Source organism: Dromiciops gliroides, chromosome 1 (genome assembly GCF_019393635.1).
Source record: "Dromiciops gliroides isolate mDroGli1 chromosome 1, mDroGli1.pri, whole genome shotgun sequence".
Taxonomy (NCBI): domain Eukaryota; kingdom Metazoa; phylum Chordata; class Mammalia; order Microbiotheria; family Microbiotheriidae; genus Dromiciops; species Dromiciops gliroides.
In genome coordinates this window covers 315238245-315258722 of record NC_057861.1, presented here as the reverse complement: position 1 = coordinate 315258722, position 20478 = coordinate 315238245, and the positions used below count along the sequence as shown (strand labels likewise).

Sequence of the window (20478 nt, the reverse complement as noted above, 5' to 3'; positions counted from 1 at the left end):
GCAAAACAAAACAAAACAAAACAAAACCCAACAACAACAACATTCTTCCCATACTTAAACACCTACTACATTGCAATGTACCTATAGGGAGATGTATGTAAGAGATATGATATATAATATACCAATGATATATATACACTAAATTATATAAACAATACATAATCATACAGCATTGCAAATTATGTAACATGCCATATATGATTGTATAATTTTATTATTTATATCTTGTATGTATAATATATGATTATACACACACATACACACACAAAAATACATAAAATCTCCCCATTGTTACATAACAGTATACTAAGTTTTTAAGTATGGGAAGAATATTGTTTTTAATAGGTTATATTAATAATATATAATCATGTGTGTGATTTATATATAAATATAAATATATTTATATGTGGCTATTATATATGATTGTGTATGATATATAAATTATATGAGAACATGATATACAATTTATATATACAAATCTCCCCATGGGTACATATACATATAGGTTTACATAAATACTCTGAATATACACATAACTAAGCACACAATCATGTTTATATAAGCCTATTTTGCACATATATACATGTACATATGCATATATTAGATGGTACATCATCGTATCTATGTGTACGCATAAATACACACCACACATTTTAAGTAATAAATACTTGCTTAAAGTTAAACAATTTTGTCTCATAGCAACTATTTTAATGTGATGTCTTTTTCTTCTGCAACTAATATTCTTCTGCTTGCATGACTAAATAAGGTGACAAAGTACATCCTCACTACACAGTTTATTATAAACCAACATTTTGCATGCATACTAAAAATGCTCAAGGATTTCTCAGGCTATATTAATAGAAGAAATATATGTCTAAATTAAGAGAGAGAACATTTTCAATGTACTCTGCATTGATTAGAATTTGGAGAACCATCCAATTGGGGATGCCACTTCGGAAGATGAATACTGGAAAACCTGAATTGATACAGAAGGATGACTTCATTATGGTGAAGTCTTGAAAACCTCATATAAAGAATGGTGTATTTAGCCTAGAGAAAGCTGAGGTACGATAGCTCTCTTCAAATATTTGCAGAAGGAAAACCAAAAATATTTTTCTCTAACCAGAAGGCATGTAAAGAACCAAAAGGAAGAAATTATAAGGAGTCTAACACAATAATTAACTTTTTAGCCATCGGAGTCTTTAAGCAATGAACTAGCTCATGAGGACATGAATCTCTTCTCCACATACCTCAACATCCAAAAGCACTATGTGTTGGAATCACTGGGAAGGCTGGACCAGATGAACTTTAAAGTCAACTTGTCATTCTAAATTCTAGCATTTTAAACCAATGACTCAAATTTATAAAGCATATTCTAGTTTGTAAAGAGATTTTCTCAAAAAATGCATGAGATCAAAATTATTTCATTTTACAAGGGAAAAGCTCTGAACATTTAAGTTATTTGGCCATGTTCAGTCAGGATTCAAATCCAGAACTTCTGACTCAACGTCAGGAGACTCTTACTTCACTAGAGAGGCTGCTAGGTGTGATGAAAAAGGCACTGGATTTGAAATGAAGGGTTTCTTGTGCTCCTGAATGAACTACTTACTACTTGTATTTTCATCCAATCATTTCATAAATGCTCTTTCATTCATTCATTCATCTATTGGTAAGTCACTTCTTCTCTCTTGGCCTTATTTTCAAAATAAAGGGACTGGACTAGATTATCCCTGCCACGCTGTCTCTTGATGAAAGACTATAAATAAAAAAATACTGGCCCATTAAAAAATAAGGGTGTTACATTGGAAAATTTATCTTGCTTCATTCTTTCAAAAAGAACTAAAATGACAACCTATTATTGAGTTCAACAAATATTTATTCAAAGTCTATGCAGCAGGGGCAGCTAGGTGGCACAGTGGATAGAGCACTGGCCCTGGAGTCAGGAGGACCTGAGTTCAAATTCGACCTCAGACACTTGACACTTACTAGCTGTGTGACCCTGGGAAAGTCACTTAACCCCAACTGCCTCACCAAAAACGAAAACAACAACAACAACAAAAAAAAACAAAGTCTATGCAGCAAAGGGGGCAGCTAGATGGTGCAATGGATAAAGCACTGGCCCTGGAGTCAGAAGGACCTGAGTTCAAATTCGGCCTCAGACACTTGACACTAGCTGTGTGACCCTGGGCAAGTCACTTAACCCTCACTGCCCCACAAACAAAAACAAAGACAAAGTATATGCAGCATGGAGCAAGGAACTGAGAAGAAAACAGAAGATATAAGACAAAACCCCTCCCCCTGGGGAAGCACAGTAATTAAACATGAAATTTAAGTTTCAGTTAAGCCAGGAGGACAGGCCATGTCTTATATTCAGGACACCTCCCCAGCACCATTCTGCATAATCTTGTAGATGGAATTCCCCAGCCACTCACAACTCACCCAGGCTTTTCAACTTGTTTATATCACAAGTCCTCATTCTTAAAAATCTTCTTTTTTCTTGCTGGCAAACTTTTTTTTCTACTTCATTATCATTTTGATGAAGCAACTGCTATATCACTGCCTTCCTTATGGACAACTGGACTGTTTCATGGGAAAGATACACTTTGTATGTCCTGAACTAGACACCGATGGACTCCAGAGACATGACTATCTATGGTGGTAACAAGCCTCGAACTAAGAAAAAACGCCCAGCTTAATTTACTATTCAGCAAATCCCTCATCTAATCTCAACATGTTACTATGAAATAAAAGATATATAATGGCCATCGTTATTATTATTCACACTAAATGATCATGTTAAACATTTGGATTCAAAATGATCACTGTCAGAAATCCCAGAAAGATTCTGTATGAATTCATTTCACTGACCAGCTTTCCACCTTTGTTGTGACTGCAAAGCGTATTTGTCACAGGTTTCTCTGCTTATTTTGTGTTTTGCAGCAAGATTCTCAGCAGTGATTGCCATGGGGGTTTTAATATGCTGATCAGTCAGCGCTGTCCACAAACTGTCTTCTAGCTGTCAAAGACATTAGTAAATAAAAAAACACATTAAAGCAGGTTTTGTAAAAATACTATGCAATAATTCACTTTAAATTAACTTTTTTTCATAGCTTCTAAAAGCAAACTGTCTTTATAAAAACACATTTACTAGAATTATTTAAATTAGGTTCTCTGATATTCTAGGAAATCAATATAAAGAAACATACACAAACGTGTGTAAAATTTCCCAGCCTGGGACCCTTTCAAGATAGCCAATAATGTCAGTGGGTTATACTGAAGTGTCTGAAAAACACATTTCTATTTCTTTCTAACCAATTTGGCCGAACATAATGGCCACTTTGTTAGTTACATTTTCGTCAATCTGGAAAGAAAGAAATTTATCCTAGCCTCTTGGTGAGACCCTGGTATTTAAAGTTATGATATGAAGAGAGTACCTTTAAGTGACAAAAATTACAATTATACCAGGTTATGATGGGAATGAGAGTCCCAGAAAGAAAGGCTGCTTCATTCACAAAAAGCACGTTTTCCCTGAATTATTTATTCAGCTCCCTTATTTCCCCTTATTGTCTTCTTTGCTACCTTCCTCCCCTTCCCTTCTCCCTTAAAATCTCTCCTGTCAAAACAAAAGAATAGCAACAAAAGGCAATAAAACAAAAATCCAACATGGTACCAACCTTGAGGTCTGTCCCCAACCTGGTTCCAAAGCGCATATTTCTGACACAATAGGGAGCCTGGCTCATATTTTCTGTTCCTCCACATAGCACCACTTCAGCATCTTTGACACAAATTTCCTGTAAAAGAAAAGTTTTCCAGTAAAGCATTTCTGTTTATAATAAAATATTATTATCATCTAGTCTCCTTCTAGGCTCCTGCTAGCCTTCCCTAGAGAGGCAGCAGGGTATAGTGGTTAGAAGGCTGCTCTTGAAGTTCTTATACATCCTGGCTGTGTGGCTTCTGGGAAAAATCACCTAGCCTCTTTATTATTATTATTATTTTTTTGTCTTTTTGCAGGGCAATGAGGGTTAAGTGACTTGCCCAGGGTCACACAGCTGGTAAGTGTCAAGTGTCTGAGGTCAAATTTGAACTCAGGTCCTCCTGAATCCAGGGCCGGTGCTTTATCCACTGCGCCACCTAGCTGCCCCCCCCTTTTTTTGCAGGGCAATGAGAGTTAAATGACTTGCTCAGGGTCACACAGCTAGTAAGTGTCAAGTGTCTGAGGTTGGATTTGAACTCAGGTCCTCCTGAATCCAGGGCTAGTGCTTTATCCACTGAGCCACCTAGCTGCCCCTTTTTAATAGGTTTATTCTTTTTTTTTTTTTTTTGCTCTTAGCCTCTTAGTGCCCCAAACAACTCTCTAACAATAGTTTCAGAGAAGGTGCCTATTTATAATAAAATAGATTTAAAAACGAATAAGAATCCCAATAAAGACAGTTCAGTGGAATGACTTATAATAGTTTAAATGATCACTTCTGAAGTCTCTGAACTCTCTGTTAGTCAATAAGCATTTATTAAGCACCAACTGTGTGCTGGGCAACTGTGTTAAGTTATGGATATACAAGAAAGAAAAAAAGGCAAATGACAATCCCTGTCCTCAGGAAACTCACAATCTGTGACTCTACAAAGAAACTCATTGGACACCAAAAAGAAACATCATTTTGTGGGACATCTGGTCATGTCACATTACTGTGAACATATATATTTAGAAAATGTAGCTTGTGTATTAACATCTGTTGCAGAGGATGAGATAGAGACAGTCTATGAGCACTCAGAACTCATTCCTTCCATAATCATCAATATGGACTTTGATTTCAATGGAAAGGTGGGCCTAGGGAAACATGACAAGAAATATGATAGAAGGGGTGGCTAGGTGGCACAGTGGATAAAACAGCGGCGCTGGATTCAGGAGGGCCTGAATTCAAATCCAGCCTCAGACACTTGACACTTACTAGCTGTGTGACCCTGGGAAAGTCACTTAACTCATTGCCCCGGGAAAAAAAGAAATATGATAGAAAATGTGCTTCAAGAGGCTCAAGGCTCTTGGACTACAAAGAAGTCTCACATCTTCACCTCTATCTTGAAGAAAAGAATTGAGATGTGCTAGACATGGTGAGAACCAAATAAATCACAAAAAGGAAACTATTTCCATCTTTAAGAAGCAGGAAGCATCTAGTTACTTGGGTGGATATCACCTTCTGATCCGCTATGTAGTGTCAGACTAATAGGCCATTAAAGCAAAGGTCAAGGTTAATGTCAAAGTATTTCTTCTGGAGAGAACAAAAATTGGGAAACTACAGTGTTTTACAACCCCAGGTTTCTCCCTGAAACAAAGAATATCGATTCAAGTAAGCTATATGGCTTTGAACCATGGAATATCATGGTCTTCAAAGAATCCAAGTACAAAGGGCAAGGGAGTAGGAGTGGGGGTACATGGTGGATCTGAACAACCTATGAAATACTACTGATGAACCACACAGGAGCAATGTAAAGGATGTCATCAAAATGCATGACTGCAGAAAAGAGTGTGCCAGCCTCATGAAGAGAAGGAGAGGTAAGGGATGGGCAACTAATATATTCCTATGTATTCTAATATCAAAAGAGAACAAGCAAGCCCTCCCCCTGCCCAGCATATTAGGTAGATCTCCATTGGGGAAATTATGGGAGGATATGAATGAGAGCTTCATAAGAGGTTGTGATATATCAGTCAATAAAAATTTATTAAGCAATGTGCCAAATGTTCAATCATGAAGGGAACACAACCAGCAACAAGATCAAAACCATTTGAAGATTCTCCATAGAAAACATGAAAGAGGCCAGGAAATTACAGTAACTGGACCTATGATTTTACTGGTCTAGGCAGTTCTCATAAGATGAAATTGTTTCTAGAAGGGCCCACAGGCACCTCCTCTGAAACTATAGTTAGAGAGATGTTTGAGGACTAAGAGGCTAAGTGATTTTTCCCAGAGGCCACAAAGCCAGGATGTATAAAAACTTCATGAGAAGCTTTCTAACCACTATACCCTGCTGCCTCTCTAGGGGAGGCTAGCAGGAGCCTAGAAGGAGATTGGATAATAATAATAATAATAATAATAATAATAATTGATGGTGATGATAACGGAGACCCTAATTTCTAAAGTAATCTTAGTGATTCTAATCTCTCCATTCTCTTTCCCCTATTATTTGTGATCTTAGTGAGAAAACCTGGTGTTAGCCATGAATAGGAGGGAATAATACAATTGTGAAGCTCTAGATTTTATGTAGATGTATTTATAGTTTCTGTTAATGGTCACTGTGTAAGAATAAGTATGGAAACACTAAGTAACAGGTTAACAGTTTACTTAATGAAAACCTCTGTGTGTTGACATAGTCCATTATTTTAAAATGTATAATAGGGGCAGCAAGGTGACGCAGTGAATAGAGCACCAGCCCTGGAGTCAGGAGGACCTGAGTTCAAATCCAACCTCAGACACTTAACACTTACCAGCTGTGTGACCCTGGGCAAGTTACTTAACCCCAACTGCCTCACAAAAACAAAACAAAACAGAAGTCAAAATATGTAATAGATGGAATGCTTCTATAGCGTTCTTTCCCTACATCTCTTAGCCTGGAATGTGGGACAAAGAGTGAAGGACCTGGCATCAGAGCACCTGAGTTTGAATCTTGGCTCTGCCACTCACTGCTGATGTAAGACCCTGGAGCAAACTAAATATACAACCTTTCTGAGCCTCAGTTTTTTCATCTGTAAAGTGAGGGAGTTAATGTGTTTGCCCTTTGCAGAGTTCCTTTTCAGATCTAAATCTTGTAACCTTCCTGATATTATGCTGACTCACTATTGCATTCAGCCTAAAATAAACTTTCCACCACCTTTAACTTTGACGTCTCTTTAAGCTGCTCTAGCATTCAACCCTTATTCTAACATCTCTTATCTCCTCCTACTTTCCTGTTACAATTCATTTTGAGTTCCCAATTCCCTCCCTCCCTCATCCCCTTTCCTACCCATTGAGATACCCATTATAAATGAGATCTTTTTCATTTTTTTTTAACATTCATTTTTAATCCTCCTACTTTTCAAGCTTATTTCTGTCCCAGAACAGGCTTTCTTATCATTCCCTCCATTTGGGGGGGGGGTCCCTTCCATCTCTGTTCATTATTTCAGAAATAACTCATAAAAATGCAGAAATTGTTTACTTCCTGACAAACTCTTTCCCTCTCTCAAATCTTTCTCTAGTTGTATTTTTCCCCAGGAAATATATATATTGTGGCCTTACGGATGATACTGACTGCCTGAGTAGACCTGAGTAGATTTAATAACAAGAGCTAGCATTTACACAGCACATTAAGATCTGCAAAGTGCTTTATAAATATCATCTCATTTTATCCTTACACCAACCTTGGGAGGCAGGTGCTTTTATTATCCTATTTCTACACATGAGTAAAAAGAGGATCCTTATCCAGGATCAGAGAGGAAGGGAGTGTCAGAGGCTGGATTTGAACTCTGGTCTTCTTGACTCCAAGTCTAGTGCTCTCTGTGCTATGGCACCTACCTACCCTTATTCTGGACTTCTACTGAGCACAATAAAAAAAGGAAAAGCGGTAGCATTATATTTATTGATGAGGTGAATATCTCCCCCAGTACCTACCATCCTGACGTAAAACCAAACACAAAGTATTTCCATACCTGACATCCATTGACAATAGACTGGAAGCCAGAACCACAAAGCCTATTTACTGTGAGAGCTGGGGTGGCCTGGGGAACTCCCACACGCAAACCAACATGCCTTGACAGGTACATAGCATCTGAAGAACTCTGAAAGACAGGGGAAAGGTAAAAATGAATCTGTTCTCTTCAAAGTGGGATTGGAGTGCAAATACTGACAAAAAATACAATCATCAGCTGTCTCCACAAAATGGGAAATGGTTCCTAGACAAAACATCCTATAGACAAGGTGCCCCTCTCTTTACATAGTGGATATTTCTGTTCCTGAAAAGTTGCACCTAAAAATGAATTTTAATGTCAGTACATTTTTAAATCGACTAAGGAAAACCTGTTCAAGGAAAGGGTTAAACTAAATTAATGCTCTCTGGTCCTAGTCAGCGCCAACTTTCTTTCATTCAGTGAATACTGTCATAATGCAAATGAAGACTTCATTTTACAAAATTAAATTGTTTAAAAAAGACATCATTATCAGTACCTTTCTAAGACCAATATTGTTAACCGCACTCAAAGAGGTCATGATAGCAAGGTACACATTGAATTTATGTCTTTTCCAGAGACTACAATGAGATCTAAAAGGTATGATTAAAAGCTTTCATTTTATTTCTCTTTTAAAAATATCATTTATTCATGTAATTATTTCTAATAATAACAAACATTTTAATTTAAAGTTTTGAGTTCCAAATTCTCTCTCCTTCCCTCTTTCCCCTCCCCCTCCCTGAGGCGGTAAGCAATTAGATATAGATTATACATGTCCAATTATGTAAAACATTACCATATGAGTCATTTTGTATAAAACACTTTCATTTTAAATGATATAATGAATGAAGGACAAAAACCCAGGGCAGAGTGAAGGGGACATATGATAGGGGTCATTTTAAAGGGGGAACTAATTTGAATTCAGGGCTTAAACAAAATTTCTAATGAGGGTAAACAAAACTAAGAATCACAACTCAAAAAAGCTTATAAGAAAATGGTTAGTCAGCAGTGTAACTTGTATAATATATTTATAAAGGGCAAGGCAAGGGTTTTTAGAAGGGATAATTCACAAAGAAAAAGTCATATCAAATTCAAATAATATATTCTCTGGCTTTTGCAAGCAAAAGATGGCATGCTGCTCAGAAATCAGTAAACCGTTTGTTTAGATTAGTGTTTAATGTCCATAAATGTAAAATATTTTTTAAATCTTATCTATATCTTTTGTTTTTATACCATCTTTATTTCATAAAACATCCTTCTTTCCTTCCTGAAAGCCATCCCTTTTAACTAGAAATAAAAAACAAAACAAAACTCTGCTCCACTCTGAAAACGTAGTTTAGAAAAATTAACTAACACAACAATCAAATCTGATGTTGTCTTCCATACCTACAGTCTACTATCTCCATGAGAATGGTGTGCATTCTCTTATCTCTTCTTTGAGGCCAAACCTGGTCATTATAATCAGCATTCAGTTCTGATTTTTTTTTGTTAGTGGTATTTCCATTAATATTGTCACAGTTGTGTATATTGTTTTTCTGGTCCTACTCATTTCATTTTGTATTAGTTAAGTCTTCCCATGCTTTTCTGTATTCTTAATATGTAGGCATCATTTCTTAAAGTGCAGTAATGCTCTATTTAATACACGTACCCTCTTCAGCCATTCTCTAATAACTTATCATCTATTTTGTTTCCAGTTCTTTATTAATAACTCCCTAGCCCCCAAGTGTTGCTGTAAGTATTCTGGTGATCTTCCTTTATATCTTTGACTTTCTTAGAGTATATGGCTAGCAGTGGGACTTTTGGGTCAATGCGTATGTACCGTTTCATCAGTTTCTTAGAATAATTCTAAACTGCTTTCCAGAATGGGATAGACCAGTTTATAGTTCTACCAAAGTGCTTTTAGGGTATATGTCTTTCTACAACCCCTCCAATATTAACTATTTTTATCTCTTATCATCATTGTCAATTCCATGGGTGTGAAGTTGAACTTTAGAATTGTTTTGACTTGCATTTTTCTTATTATTAATGCTTTGGAGCAAACTTTCATATGGTTACTAATAGTCTGAATTTCTTTTTTAAGAACTATTTGTTCACATCCTCTGCATTTATCCAATTCCAAATGGCTTTTGGTCTTATATAATTATGTAAAGTATGGTCTCTATTACTTAATAAATTGTACTTTGTGTCCCAAAGACCTAGCACCAGTACTTTGCACATAGCAGGTACAAAATAAAAGTTTATTCCCTTGCCTTCTTCCTTCTCTCTTCCTTCAATGATTGTATGATTGGGGGGGGTGGGGGGGTGGAGCCAAGATGGCAGAGGAAAGACATTAAACGCATAGAGCTCCTGACACAATTACCTCCAAAACAGCAATGATTGTATGATTGATCAATGCTGGATACCTGCAGGGATGGGGGATGAGGAGGCCAGAAAAACTGAATTGAAGCCATGAGTATATATGTGACATTTTCTGGTCCTTAGGTAGGAGATGAATCAACTGTAATGGGAGAAACTATGCCTTCCACACCTGCTCTGCTTATTGGCTATGGGACTTGTTCTGTATACAGTAGATGATGTAAGATGGACCTGCGTATTCATATGCAACTCAGCAAATATGTAGCTAGAATCTACTAGGTAATAAGTTCTACTTGCTTGTTCAATTGGGCAATCATATTATTTGTCTGTATTCTAAAAAGTGGCTGGAGCACACAAGTAAAAGGCAGCATGGTAGAAATGGCAGCAACGGTAGAAAACCATCTCTGACTGATGACAATTTTCACCAACAAAAGAAAGGCAAAAAGCCCACTGAAATGTTTTACAGAAATTCATTTGGTGTTTGATAACTGTAACAAGTCTTTGGATCCAGTGATTAGCAGGCTCGTGCTTTTTTACTTCTATCTCCCACCTAAGGAAATCAGTTACAGGTGATAAGAAAGGTGGAAAAGGAATTTGCTTGAAAAGGCCCCTGCGAACCCATGGGAGACAGTGAATGGGAAGTTTGTCATGGATCCTAACTCAGTGGGAATAGTGAAGGGAAACTAAGGAATTAAAGACTTAAGATCCAAAGGACCTGAAATCCAGCAGGTATGGAAATCAATGCCCTGCCAAGATTGTTCTATGTTCATGTTTCTCCTATAGACAACTACTTGTGTTACATTTGAATTGCTCTCCCTGCTAGGGAAGGTGAAAGGACTTGAAAAATTCTTCAAGATTTTTTCTATGCTCTGTAGAAGCTAAGACATTCCTAGGAAGGATGGAAAACAAACAAACAAAAAAATTAGGAAACGAAGTAAGAAAAAAAACCAGGTAACTGGAAGGTAGAAAAAGGCAGAGAAATAGAAAGTGAAGAAATAGACTCAGGTCTTATAATGGATGCTGTTGTTCAGTAGTTTTTCAGTCATATTTGACTCTTTGTGACCCTATATGGGGTTTTCTTGGCAAAAATGTGGGGAGGAATTTTTGCCATTTTCTTCTCCAGTTCATTTTGCAGATGAGGAAACTGAGGCAAATGGGGGTTAAGTGACTTGCCCAGGGTCACACAACTAGTAAGTATTTGAGGCTATATCTGAACTCCAATGGGCTCCAAGGTCCCTTTCATTCTAGATCTGGGAAAGGAAGATAAAGGAAATGAACACCTGGTTGAGGTAGTGCTGGTGAAAAGGATCTGATTTCTCAGACCTTGGCTTAAGATACCTTTAAAAAAGGCAATGAGCATGGCATAGGGAAAAATAAACAACAGTGAAGGAGATACTCAGGAATTCATAAGAAATTAACTGAAAAGGGCAGAAATAATCTAGAACTGTGTAAAATATAAGGAACAAACAAAATGAAACTGAGATGCTTAAAACAAGAGAAAGTCTATAGCACACTATGGAAAAAAACCCCATTGGATTTGAGTCACATGACCTGGGTTGGAATCCCATGGTGTTATATGCCTTAGCATTTCTCATGTACAATTTGTCTTTGGCAGTCATAACTTTATTTTCTATATTCAGAGAGTTCTGGGCAGTCTTCTTGTATTACTTCCTGCAAGTACAGGATTCAGGGTTTTTGATCTGTCATGTTCTTGTGGTAAGTCTATAATTCTTTTGGGGGGGGTCAGGACAACGGGGGTTAAGTGACTTGCCCAGGGTCACACAGCTAGTAAATGTTGTAACGATTGGAATGACACCACCTACTGGAGACTTACTGTAGGAAAGCTCCAACATGGGGAGAGGGCCTCTGAGGGCAGGACCATGCGTCTTTTCTTTGGCATCAGGAAGTGACGTTTGCTTGTGGGAGGAAGAAGGGGGAGGCTAGCACTCTGACTCTCTCTTTCATGTGGACTCTGGCGGAGAGCGGAGCTAGGAATGCTCTCTCCCTTTAATAGATATACAAATCTAGGCCTTTCTCTTTCTCTTCACCAAATTCTTATTCTCCTTAATAAATGCTTAAAAGTCTAACTCTTGCTAAAGCTTATAATTTATTGGTGACCACTCATTAGATTTTAGACAGTATAGCTAGAATTTTAACCCTTACAGTGTCAAGTATCTAAGGCCAGATTTGAACTCAGGTCTTCCTGAATGCAGGGCCAGTGCTTTTCCACTGCGCCACCTAGCTGCCCCCAAGTCTATAATTCTTAAGTTGTTTCTGTACATTCTGTCATTAAGGAGTTATTTTTATCTATATAGAGAGTTCACGTATTTTTTTATCACTATCTCGTGCTTCACCTCTGCCAAATTTTCTTCCACCTCTATATTTTTATATTCTAAAGGTTATTTTCCCTCTCAGAGCTTCTACTTTGGAGAGATTCCTATTGTATCTTCTAAGTTAGTTATCTATGTGATTTGTCTTGCACTGATGAGCTCTGGTTTCTGACAATTTCTTTCATATTATCTTTTTGAAAATTTCACTTTTCTTTTGAATCTTTCTATAGTGCACTATTTCTATTCTATGATTTCTGGACAGTCTTCACAATTTTCTTTTTGATCAGGGAGCTTTGGTTAATTTTCCTTAATAGTATAATAGTTAAGTGTTGTGATCTGGTCTCTCCTAGCATTTTAAATCTTTTTTTTCATCTTTAGGAGCATCTCTATTGGTTTACTTGCTTCTAAGGTAGCCCCCCCCCCTCCTCATTGGAACTTGGTTTGTTTTTTTGTTTGTTTGTTTGTTTTTGGTGGGGCAATGAGGGTTAAGTGATTTGCCCAGGGTCACACAGCTAGTAAGTGTCAATTGTCTGAGGCTGGATTTGAACTCAGGTCCTCCTGAATCCAAGGCCAGTGCTTTATCCACTGTGCCACCTAGCTGCCCCTGGAACTTGTTTTTTAAGCCTTTCACCTGTGGTCCAGATTTTTCACCTGTTTTCCTTTCTCATTCTTTGCTTCCAACATCTGCCTTCCATTGTTGCACAGATTCCTTCAAGGATGAGCATCTTCAGCCTTCTAATTTTGGGGACAGCAGGGACTGATTCAAGTTCCTACCTAAAATAAGCTCTAGGAGAAGAGGACTGATCTCTGAGGTTCCAGTCCCCTTTCCCTCAGGCAATGAAGCTCCTTCCTCTATAACTGGCCTTAGGCTATAGCCTATATCCATGTCTTCTGCCTCCACCCACTTCCTACTGCTTTCCCTACCTACCACTCTTGTGGGGGGAGGGAAGTGGGGTTCAGGGTGGGTAAGGAACATTACAGTCAGAGCCTGAAATACAAGTCTGTTAGGTTGTTTGTACTGCCTCTAACCTGGGATATGGGTTGGGGATAGAGAGAGAGTGGGTATTTAAAGTCTCCAATGTTATCTCCTGTAGTGTTTCTCTCTTCTTGTGGTTTCAGCCTTAATTATTCATTATCTTAAGCCTTAGTCCCTTTTCTATAGTTTGAAGAAGCTGGAGAAATCTGAAGAAAGGAGCTGCTCTGTCATCTTTCCAAGCACATCTCCTTACATGTATGTTGTTCTTGATCCAAAGCAGTTTCAAAGAACTCATGATAGAAAATGTTTTCAACATCCAGAAAAAAAGAACCATGAATTATGAGTGCAGATTGAACCATACTGTTTCTACTTTTGGACTGCTTTTTTTCCCTTCTTTTTTGAGGTTCTTCCTTTGTGCTCTGATTCTTCTTTCACAAGATGACTAATGCAGAAATATGCTTAATGTGATTGCACACATACAACCTATATCAGACTGTTTTCCGTCTTGGGGAGGAGGGAGGGAAAGGAGGGTGGGAGAAAAAAATTTGGAACTAAAAGATCCTATGAAAACACATGTTGAAAACTATCCTTATATGTAACTGGAAAATAATAAAATACTTTAAAATTAAAAAAAAAAACAAAAAACCCATATATGTCATTCTTATAAGTCATCTGTGTTAGAATCAAGAAAATTCCACATTCTATTATTAACTTTACTCTTAAAATATTTTGTTCTGTAGTACAGGAGGAAAATAAAATGAGAGCTAGAAGGGACCTAATATGATCACCTAGGGATTAAATGATATGTCCAAAATAATACAACTAGATAATGTCAAAAGGCAGGATTTGAACTCGGAACCCTTGGCCTTTATCCTTTTTTTTTTTTTTGCCAGAAAGAAAATCGTCATAAATTATACTGAAACATACTAGCAAATATGTAACAGTGACCTCCAGTTTTGGAGTATCTGAGTAATAATTCAGATAATTAATCTTAACCTATTTGCCCCTAACAATTTAATCCATTTCTATCCCAATCCTTCAATATCAAGGCCTATACTTAATTATTCACTAAGCAGTTAGTTGTTTCTGAGTATCTGAAAAATAATTCAGATAATTAAACAGCCTATTTTTCCCTGACAATTTAACTCAAGATAGAGCATGAATAAGCAGAGATGACAATATAGCAAAGATTGGCACCTCCTTTGGTGTCAAGTTTTAAAACTTAAAAGTCTCCCAGAAATTTGAGGATAAAATCCATCATGACAGAAGGCTTCAAGTTTCCCCAAAGTAAGGGCTGATATTCCATCTTTATTGAATTCATCCCAAGGCCTACTTGGGTCTCAGGTAATCAAAAATACCACAAATAAATGGGGAAAAAATGTTAAGGAACAAACAGAAATAACCAAGATAATTTAATGAAAACACTTTACCTTCCATGAGGGACTCTACTTCAAAAGAAAAAGCCATGGCTGTTATACTAAGAACATACAAATGAGTGGGGAAGTGGGCAATTCTAATGGATCTACTAAATGGATCTTTATCGATCAAACCATAAATTGCTAGCACACTTTGACCTTCCTTCAAATATTTACTGAGTACTCCATATATATAAAATGCCCCAAGCTGAGTACTTGTGGGGAGTACAAAGATATCTCCCCACTTAGTGTGCACAAATCAGCCTTAATATTAGTTTTAGCAAAATACAAATGAGGAAGCCAGCAAGTTTTTAATAACATTTCAAATCAAATATTTGCAGATTACATCTGTTCTGAATTATGAAAGCAGCATCACTCCTACAAATGCACAGATGTTATCAAGAGCTATATTGCATTTCAAATCTCAAAGTCTATTCAGTATTATTCATTTGTTTAGAGATACCTTGTCTATAAATGGAAGAATTCTATTTAAAAACATATCAAGAAAGCACAATGAGCTCATTTCCCTTCTGCCCTACTAACCTGTGCGACGTTGCCCACAATCACACTGTCAATAATTTCTGGAGGGACTTTGCCAGCAGACAGGGCAGCCTTGGCAGCCAATTCGGTCAGATCAGTGGCTGTGAAATCCTTCAGGGCACCTCCAAAGGCCCCAAAGGGGGTTCGCTTGGCAGCAACTATGTATACCCCTAGAACCACCAGGAGAAAATGATTAATGGTTTTGAATCAGCCTATGCCCTTTCACCCTCATTTAGGTTATCTTGATCTGTCTGTACAGATTCATGCCTTTGTAGGGTTTGAGACTTGGAAGCAGGAGTGCCTTTTCACCCAGTTCCTTCACCTATATATAGACAGAGCCAATCAACAACAAACACAGGGAGCTAAGAGCACTAAGTTAAGAACTCTATTTAAAGCCTGGTAGAGTGGAAAGGGTTAGAGGCAGAAAACCTTTGAATCCTGAATCTGTAGCCAACCAGCCTAGGAAAATTGGATAATTGCCTTCTCTTCTCAGGGCCAATGGTTCTTCGGCTATAAAACTAAGGGGGTGGGACATCAGCGACTGGGGATTGTTCTGCTCTTTTTGTGCTCCCAGGGCCTTGCTCAGTGCTAGGCAAATAGTAGCTGCTGAATAAATGCTGGTTGACTTTAACAGGAAGAGCTGGGGGGTACCTCACAATTTCTCTAAGCAGTTTTCTCATCTGTAAAATGGTGTAATTGTATTTGCAATACTTATTCACAGGGTTGTTTTCAGGAAAGCATATTTGCCAACCCCAAAATGATTATGTGATAATGCAAGTCATCCGGTCCAACCTATCTAATGCAAAAATTCCTGCTACTTAATATATCAATTCCTACTACTTAATACATCAAACACTAATACATCGGGGCAGCTAGGTGGCACAGTGGATAAAGAACTGGGCCTGAATTCAGGAGGGCCTGAGTTCAAATCCAGCCTCAGACGTGTAACGATTGGAATAACGCCACCTGCTGGATACTTACTGTAGAAGAGTTCTGCCCATGAAGGGAAGGTCTTTGAGGGCAAGACCAGGAGTCAGGAAGTGACGCGAGCTAGTGGGAGGAGGAAGGAAGAGACTGGCGCTCACTCTCGCGCTCTTTCATCTGGACTCTGGTGGAGAGCGGAGCTAGAAATGTGCTCTCCCTTTAATAGATAGGAATCTAGGCCTTTCTCTCTCTTTACCAAATTCTTATTCTCCTTAATAAATGCTTAAAAGTCTAACTCTTGCTAAAGCTTATAATTTATTGGCGACCACTCATTAAATATTTTAGACAGACTAGCTAGAATTTTAACCCTTAACAGACGCTTGACACTTACTAGCTGTGTGACCCTGGGCAAGTCACTTAACCCTGTTAGCTTCAATTTCCTCATCTGTAAAATAAGCTGGAAAAGGAAATGACAAACCATTCTAGTTGTTTGTCCTTCATTCTTTTTTTTTTTGTCCTTCATTCTTGAAGAGGACCATGATATCTGTGTGACATTATGAAATTGGATTTAAGTGAGAGGGCTGTGCAAAGTCAACAATCTCACTCTCTCCTACAGTCATCTGGGTCCAGTGGCAAGATATACATCAGGACGCCTGGAGATGGCCCCAGATGTTTTAGGCAATGAGGGTTTAGGGACTTGCCCAGGGTCACACAGCTATTAAGAGTCTGAGGTAAGATTTGAACTCAGGTCCTCTCAACTTCAGGGCCAGTGTTCTAGCTACTAGTACCACTCTAGTATTTTTGCTAAGAAAACCCAGAATGGGGTCATGAAGAGTCGGACACAACTGAAATGACTTAACAGCAATACACCTTGCTCTCTTATATGGTCTGGTATAACAGGACTTCTTAAATTTTTTCCACTCACAACCCCTTTTTGCCTGAGAAATTTTTATGTGACCCCAAGTATATAGGTATATAAAATAGGTATACATAACCTTATATTGCTGCCAAATTTTTCTCAACACCGACATTCAGTTACTCAACCCCCACATGGGGTCAAGACCCACAGTTTAAGAAGGTAGGTGGTATAGTAATCTCCAAAGTGAGGGACCCAGGTTGGGGTAGGAGGTGGGGAGGAGAGGTGAAATCAACTGGAGGATGGGAAAATAATCAGTATCAGGGCTTGTTACCAACTCACTCACACCTACCCCATATCCATTAATCCTCATAAACTCCCATGATCTACACTTGCCTTGGGTCCTCATGGTGGTTACAAGCTAACTCTGGAACCCATAGTAGCAGCCATATAAATACTACTGACAGTATTCCAAAAACCCTGCTACCCAGTCCTGCAGATCACCTCTGGAATGCATCAGGTACCCCTCAGTGGACTGACTCTACTAATGCCATATTAATTCCCCAAAAGGTCTTCTTGCCTCAAGTCTTTCTCCTTCCAACCTACCTTCCACAAACTGGCCACACTGCTGGTCTGGCCATATCACTTCCCTACTCATTTAAATCCTGTGGCTCCCTATTGACCCTAGGACCAAATATAAACTATTTGGCATTTAAACGCCTGTTCGACCTAGTGTCAACCTACCTTTCCACTGTTATTATATATCCCTCCCATTCCTACGCTCTACAGTTCTGTCAAACTGTCTTCTTGCTGTTCCTCACACTTATGCAAAAGCAAAACTAAACTATCTAAGCATGAATAGGAAATGAAGCTATGATACCATCTATTAATCGGGACTAAGAAATTAGGGGAGATTAAATTCTATAGCAGGAAAGTTAGGTGTGGCCACTACCAGAACTAGAAGAGAGAGATAACTATCATTTCAAAAGAAAAATCCCCCAGACTCTCAGGAATCTTTCCCCATCCCAACCCCAAAAAGATCTTTCTATTATCAGAAGGTCACCCCATCTATCCTCTATAAAAGCTTTGGCCTTTTTTTCCATTGGAGGAGAGAGAGATGTCTCTAAGTCATCTCCTCCCTCTCAGTCACTTTCTCTAGCAACCAAATAAAAGACCATCTTTATTCTATTTAGACTGTATGTGAGAGTTGTAATTCTTTAAAGAGGAATACCTAAGAACCCCCATCACCTATTTCTCCCATGCCATAGAGAAAAGGGGAATGGGTTTATGTAGAGAAATTTCTTTTGGGTTGAAATCTGAAACAACTCACTTTTGTTTGTTTGGGGACTAAAAAATATTTAGTTGGGGGCAGCTAGGTGGTGTAGTAGATAAAGCACCAGCCCTGGATTCAGGAGTACCTGAGTTCAAATTTGGCCTCAGACACTTGACACTTACTAGCTGTGTGACTCTGGGCAAGTCACTGAACCCTCATTGCCCAGCAAAAAAAAAAACAAAAAAACCCAACAAAACAAAAAAAAATATTTCATTATTCTCAGAAGATGGTGGAGCGGATCTCGACAAATTTCCTACATACACACACACAAAAGACAGAACATTGCCTCAGAGTAGCAGAAATAAACTTGGGATAAAGCAGATGTCCTCTTAAGGCATTTTGAAAAAAGCCCAGAAAAGATGGGACCTGCAGTAGCAGAGATTCAGCCAGAGTAAAGAGCAAATACCTCCGGGCTGACTGCAGAATAGACAAACATTAAGCCCTGGGGGCAACAGGAAAGAGGCAGCCTTAGCTCCAGGAACTTTCATCTCACAGAGATGGTCAGGGTGTGAAAGTGGAGAAGAATGATGCCAAGCATAGCTATAGCTGTACTGACCAGATGAGTCCGGAGCTGTGGCAGCAGAAAGAAGGAGCTAGGACATACCTGGTGAGAGCAGTAGCGAGGGGCGAGGACTTGCAGGAGAAGAGAATCCCTGGTTTCAGTCCCAGGGCAGAGAAGACAGGTATAGTTTGCAGCCACAGAAGGGACTTTGGGACTTCAGGGAGCAAGATTACTTGCCAGTGTGCTTAGGAGCCCTAACCATGGCTTAAGAGTGAAGAGGAGAGCCTAAGGCTGGGCCCTAAAACAGACCTCAGAAAATAACTGCTAAAACCAAACCAAACATACATACATACATATATACATACAGGTAAGCAAAGAAGAACCCAACCATAGGTAGTTACTCTGGTAATAGAGAAGATCTGGGTTCATATTCAAAAGGAGATAATGGAGCTAAAAAGGTTACTTCTTTTTCAATTAGAAATGTCAAATGGGAGGGGCAGCCAGGTGGCATAGTAGATAAAGCACTGGACCTGAATTCAAGAGGACCTGAGTTCAAATCTGGCCTCAGACACTTGATGTGTACTAGTTGTGTGACCCTGGGCAAGTCACTTAACCCTCACTGCCTCACCCCTCCCCCCAAAAAAGAAAAGAAAAAAAAGAAATGTCAAATGGTCCATCCCAAGCACAGAGTTCTTGGAAGAACCTAAAAAGAACTTTAAAAACCAAATAAGAGGGGGCGGCTAGGTGGCACAGTGGATAAAGCACCGGCCCTGGATTCAGGAGTACCTGAGTTCAAATCTGACCTCAGACACTTGACACTTACTAGCTGTGTGACCCTGGGCAAGTCACTTAACCCCCATTGCTCCGCAAAAAAAAACAAACAACAACAATAACAACAACAAAAACAACCAAATAAGAGATATTGAGGACAAATTAGAAAAAGAAATAAGAACAAGCCAAGAAAATCATAAAAATAAAAATAAAGTCAACCAACTTGCAATAGAGAACCAAAAACTAGAGGGAGAAGATAATTCCATGAAAACTAGAATTTGGCAAGGGGGAAGCTAAAAATGTGCTTAAACACTAAATCAGAAAACAGACCCAAAATAATGAAAAAATAGTAGAGAAAATGAAACATCTCATCAGAAAAACAACAGATCTGGAGAACATATCTAGGAAACATAATATAAGAATAGTTGGACTACCTGAAAATTATGATGAAAAAAAACTATACAATGTTGCAAGACATTATAAAGGAAAATTGCCCTGAAGTTCTAGAACAAGAAGGCAAAGCAGAAATAGAAAAAAAAAATCCAATGATCACCACCTGAAACAGATCCCAGGGGGAAAAAAAAAAACCTTTTAGGAATATCATAGCCAAGTTTCAAAGCTCCCAGGTTTAGGAGAAAATATTGGGAGCAACAAGAAAAAAATTAAATATCATGGAGCTACAATAAGGATTACACAAGACCCAGCAGCTATTATATTGTAGGATCTTGGAATACTATCTTCCATAGAGCAAAAGATCTGTGGTTATAACCAAAGCTAAGTATAATC

General features: G+C 38.3%; 1 protein-coding gene across 1 annotated transcript in view; it reads right to left on the bottom strand.

Moving 5' to 3' along the window:
• ACAA2 (acetyl-CoA acyltransferase 2) overlaps positions 1–20478 on the bottom strand; it is a 50853-nt gene that overhangs the window by 22102 nt on the left and 8273 nt on the right. Inside the window, exons 2-5 of the mRNA XM_043975425.1 lie at positions 15310–15476; positions 7676–7804; positions 3675–3791; positions 2869–3016 (exon numbers count right to left, since the gene is read on the bottom strand). Coding sequence (XP_043831360.1) covers positions 2869–3016; positions 3675–3791; positions 7676–7804; positions 15310–15476 — 561 coding nt within the window. The remainder of the gene's footprint in view (positions 1–2868; positions 3017–3674; positions 3792–7675; positions 7805–15309; positions 15477–20478) is intronic.